This window comes from Amblyraja radiata, chromosome 25, assembly GCF_010909765.2.
Source record: "Amblyraja radiata isolate CabotCenter1 chromosome 25, sAmbRad1.1.pri, whole genome shotgun sequence".
Taxonomy (NCBI): domain Eukaryota; kingdom Metazoa; phylum Chordata; class Chondrichthyes; order Rajiformes; family Rajidae; genus Amblyraja; species Amblyraja radiata.
In genome coordinates, this window is record NC_045980.1 from 15939332 (window position 1) to 15944010 (window position 4679).

The 4679-nt window shown below is 37.4% G+C and overlaps 1 protein-coding gene across 5 annotated transcripts in view; it reads left to right on the forward strand.

Annotated features, from left to right (window-relative positions):
* kdm2b (lysine demethylase 2B) overlaps window positions 1–2901 on the forward strand; it is a 196650-nt gene extending 193749 nt beyond the window's left edge. For all 5 annotated transcript variants that reach the window (XM_033043248.1, XM_033043247.1, XM_033043249.1 and 2 more), the window contains one exon: window positions 131–2901. In XM_033043248.1, coding sequence (XP_032899139.1) covers window positions 131–312 — 182 coding nt within the window. In that variant the 3' untranslated portion in view covers window positions 313–2901. The remainder of the gene's footprint in view (window positions 1–130) is intronic.
* Window positions 2902–4679: the final 1778 nt, after the last annotated feature.

The window sequence follows — 4679 nt, forward strand, 5'->3', positions numbered from 1 at the left end:
ATGTTGAAGCATTGTTATCCAAAGGACCACAGTTCAGTGGAAGATAAATCTCAGAGCAATTTGAATAAGAAAAAAAACAAAGGTCGTGTGTGAATCTTTGCCATACTAAAATGCATAATATCTTTTTCAGTTTGCAATAAAGTCACTGACCAGTGCCTAATCTATTTCAAACGCTGTGGCAACATCTGCCGAATAGATCTCCGTTACTGCAAGCAGGTAACAAAAGAAGGTTGCGAACAATTCATAGCAGAGATGTCTGTTAGCGTTCAGTTCAATTTGTCAGAGGAGAAACTGTTACAGAAACTTAGTTAACTTAACAAAGAGAGAAACTGGACACAAACGATAAGGACATTTAATTTCATCAGATTTAATTATGAACAGCTTCTTGTTATTGCCACCAGACAAGTGGACAAGGATGAACTCTGCAAAGGACAGAAATTTAAGGGTAGCAACAAAAGCTACTTACCCGAACAAAAATGTTTCTACATGTGAAAATCATTCAAATTTGAATTTATTTCATAAGTTTTAATAATGTATAAGAGATACTGATGCACAAGTGTTTTTACTTGGTACGTATAAACATGTGGGGAGAAGAATATTGATTTTATGCACGTTTTACAACTAAAGCATGTGCATTGTAAATTTTCATTTCTGTTCTTTTTAAAATGCCATCTTTAAAAAAGAGGTATCTTATAGATGCATCTGACCACACATTGGGATCACTTTGACCATGTTATAAATATTTTTGTTTTGTTACACTCCACACATCATACATTATGCAGAAATATTTTTGTACAGAAATTACTTTATTGAGAGTAATGTGGAAATTTCAATGGTAACATTATTACTTATATACAATTGAAATGCAATTTATTTCAGATTTCCCTGTTTGTTACTTGTGGTTTAATCTCTGTATAGTTCCACATGTTTCACGTGGAATGATTTGTGACATTTGTATGTGCCATCATTGCATGCCTTTAAGGCAATCAGCTGTAAAATAATGAGATGTTGGTTTTCCACCAAATGTTGTTGCCATTTTATCATTACTGAATTTGTATAAAACTTTTGTCTTCAATACTGAACTATTGGTAAATTCATGGAGCAGCATTTTAAATGCTGTGTAGTACTTAAGCTGTTAACAATTTTCTCCAAAAGCAAGTAGGGATTTTCTCAGTTGTTTCCATCCATGTTGCAAGTCGGTAAACATGGAAAGGAGTTGGAAATGAAAGTTTGTGTATTAAGTATTTCCATGCAGTCCATATAAAAGCAGTGTGGCCACTTAAATCTGAAATATTTTTGCCTATGGATCAGATTGATCAGCACAAAAATACTATAGAACAGGACCAGGTTTTACAGGGAAATTATAGGACATAAAATCTTAATTGGAAATCGCAGGATAATTGGCCCTCTCTCTTTAAAAAATCTTTTGAGGCTCTTTGCAATTTATGCTTCAGTTATAAGGGGTTGAGGTTTGCAATTGATTGCAATATCAGGAACGTTGGGGCTTCATCCATGTTGAGAGGAATTGTGGGTAGCAATACAATGAGGACCATGGGCATAATTTGATCTTTGCTGTTTTTCCCCACATTCAGTGTTAAACAGCAGTGTGTGAATTCCCTAATCAAAAATGAATTCTATTGGTAAAATGCTGTAGTCTGTTAACACAAAATTGTCAGTTAGAGTGGCAATTGTTCTGAAACCAACATCATTTATCTGTTGTATTCAGGGACAATAGTAAAGGTCTGGTGGTATTGATATTGCCACTACTTTAACTGCAACTTTAGGAGCTAGATTTAACTCATTTAAAGGAAGTGATCCATACGTGCTTTGTGATCAGTATGGCCTTTGTGCTTCCAATGTGTGTCAATATTGCCACCTACTGCACTCTTCATAGTGTTTGTGTATAAATGGCAAAAATGTTCAAAATTAGGCAGACTATTTCTAGTGAAGGCCAAAGCAGGATTCAACTGACTCTTGTGACAATTGGAAGGTGATGGATATCTTTTGGCAGATATTAAATTGTCATAAAATAATGCTTTCCCTTTGAAATGTTCTGTTACAATGTCTCAGAACTGCTAGTCCATCAGAGTGAATAGTCGTGTTTTACAATGATGACTGAACATAACAGGGATACTCGCCATTCTTAGAATCATGTAGGCCTACATGCTGCCAACACTTCTGTGCGCACAAGACACTCGGCCATTGATGTCAACCGAGCACTTGTTTGACATTGGTGCACAAAATTCTGTTGTTGGAACAGTGATGCAGGTTTTAAGCAGCAAATTTAGTCTGCTTTGGTGGTAGTTGAAAGGATCCACTTGACTGGGCTGCTGCCTGACAATCTAAGGCATTAATCTTCCTCAAGATCAATGCTGCCTTTCAACCACCAAAGTTATTGCAGCCTACCTTCAACTTACTGCTACTGTCCTCAACTATTTCATTCCCCTCAATCGCTTTCCTTAGAATCTCTGAAGTTTAAGCCATGCGTGCAGTGAAATATCAGATCCTTTACTTCTGGAGCATTCCTCTTCAACCGTATAAGCAAAGTTGATGCAGCCCTAACTGTTGTAAGAGCTATGGGACATATTTTATTGGAACATAGAATAAAACTCCTGCTTGCATTAATTATTTTCTCTGGTGCCAAAATTCCCAATAGCTTGAGCCTTTTCTCTGCCTAACTGTAGGAGAGAGCTGATGGCAAAGACCATGATTGGGATACTTTATGCCTGGAATACACTGAACCAGTCAACATCTAGAAAAAAGTGCACTCATTCCAGGCAGATTTTGATATTTTAAGTTATAATAGTGATTGCATAAGTAATCACTGCTTACAGGAATAACAATGTAATTTACATGCAGATTTTTTATACATATAATGTAAATAAAAGCTTATTAAATACATTTTAGCATTCAGATTCGTATTATTCAAATAATCCCTGCCAACAGGGAGGCTGAAACAAAAATTTGGAATATATAAAGGTAGAAAGCTCAAGTTGAAAGTATTTGTAGAACAAGATATAGGGAAAAATTGAGTTGCAGTTGGTGCTCTTCAGATTCCTCCCACTTGGCACCTACCTGAACCTTATCTGAACCAGCCACAAATACTTCTGCTACAAGAGTCAAAGTTTGGGAATCTTACAGCTGGTGACTCATCTGTCATTCCAATTATTTTCTACCAACTACTAGGGCTTAAATCAACACTATAGTGGAATACTATCTGCTTGGATGAACACCTACAACTCAAGAAGCCAAACATCATTCAAGACAAAACAGCCTGTTAACCCCTTTAAACATTCATTCCCTCCACCATCAGTGCAAAGTGGCTTCAGATTGTACCATCTACAAAGTATACTATTTTCTCACCCAAGCTACTCCAACAACAGTGTGCATGGGAATGCCACTATTTCCAGTCTTCCTTTAAATTGTACACCAGTCTGACTTGGAAATATAATCAGCAGCCCTTTGTTGTCATTAGGTCTAAATCTTACACTCACTAACCAATTGCACTGTCGGAGTTCCTTCACCAGAAAGAAGGCAGCAGTTCAAGGCAGTCTCACTCCCGCCATCTCAAGGGAAAATACAGATGAACAATAAGTGCCAGGCTCACACAGATCCCGAAAATGAAAAAATCAATAAGGTAAGGATAAAGTCAGGATCTTGCCATTTGCCAAAGCTGGAATTGAGATGAAAGTTTTTAAATACAGTGCATTCAGAAAATATTCAGACCCCTTCACTTTTTCCACATTTTGTTACGTTACAGGCTTATTTTAAAATGGATTAAATTTTTTTTTTAATCAACCTACATACAATACCCCAGAATGAAGAAGTGAAAACAGGTGTTTAGAAATTTTTCCAAACTAATTAAAAAGAAATAACTGAAATATCACATTTACATAAGTATTCAGACCCTAGTCCCACTTGCCTGCGCTTGGTCCATAACCCTCCAAACCTGTCCTATCCATGTGCCTGTCCAACTGTTTCTTAAACGATGGGATAGTCCCAGCCTCAACTACCTCCACAGGCAGCTTGTTCCATACACCCAACACCCTCTGTGAAAAAGTAACCCCTCTGATTCATATTAAATCTCTTCTCCTTCACCTTGAACCCATGTCCTCTGGTCCTCAATTAGCCTACTCTGGGTGAAAAACTCTGCATCTAACCAATCTATTCCTCTCACAATTTCGGACACTTCTATAAGAAGGGTCTCGACCCAAAACGTCACCCATTCCTTCGCTCCATTGACGCTGCCTCACCCCCTGAGTTTCTCCAGCATTTTTATCCACCTTCTATAAGATCTCCCCTCATCCTCCTACGCTCCATGGAATAGAGACCAAGCCTACTCAACCTCTCCTTATAGCTCACACCTTCTAGTCCTGGCAACATCCTCGTAAATCTTTTCTGAACCCTTTCAAGCTTGACAATACCTTTCCTATAACATGGTGCCCAGAACTGAACACAATATTCTAAATGCAGTCACACCAACATAATAATACAACTGCAACATGACCTCCCAATTCTACTCAATACTGACTGATGAAGGCCAAAGTGCCAAAAGCCTTTAAAGCAGTCTTAATAAATTAGTCTTAACGCAGTTCTACATAAATCGAGGATAGATTGAAGAAATATTGAGGAAATAAGTTTTCAGTCCGAGCCAAAATTTATTGATGATAGAAAAGCTG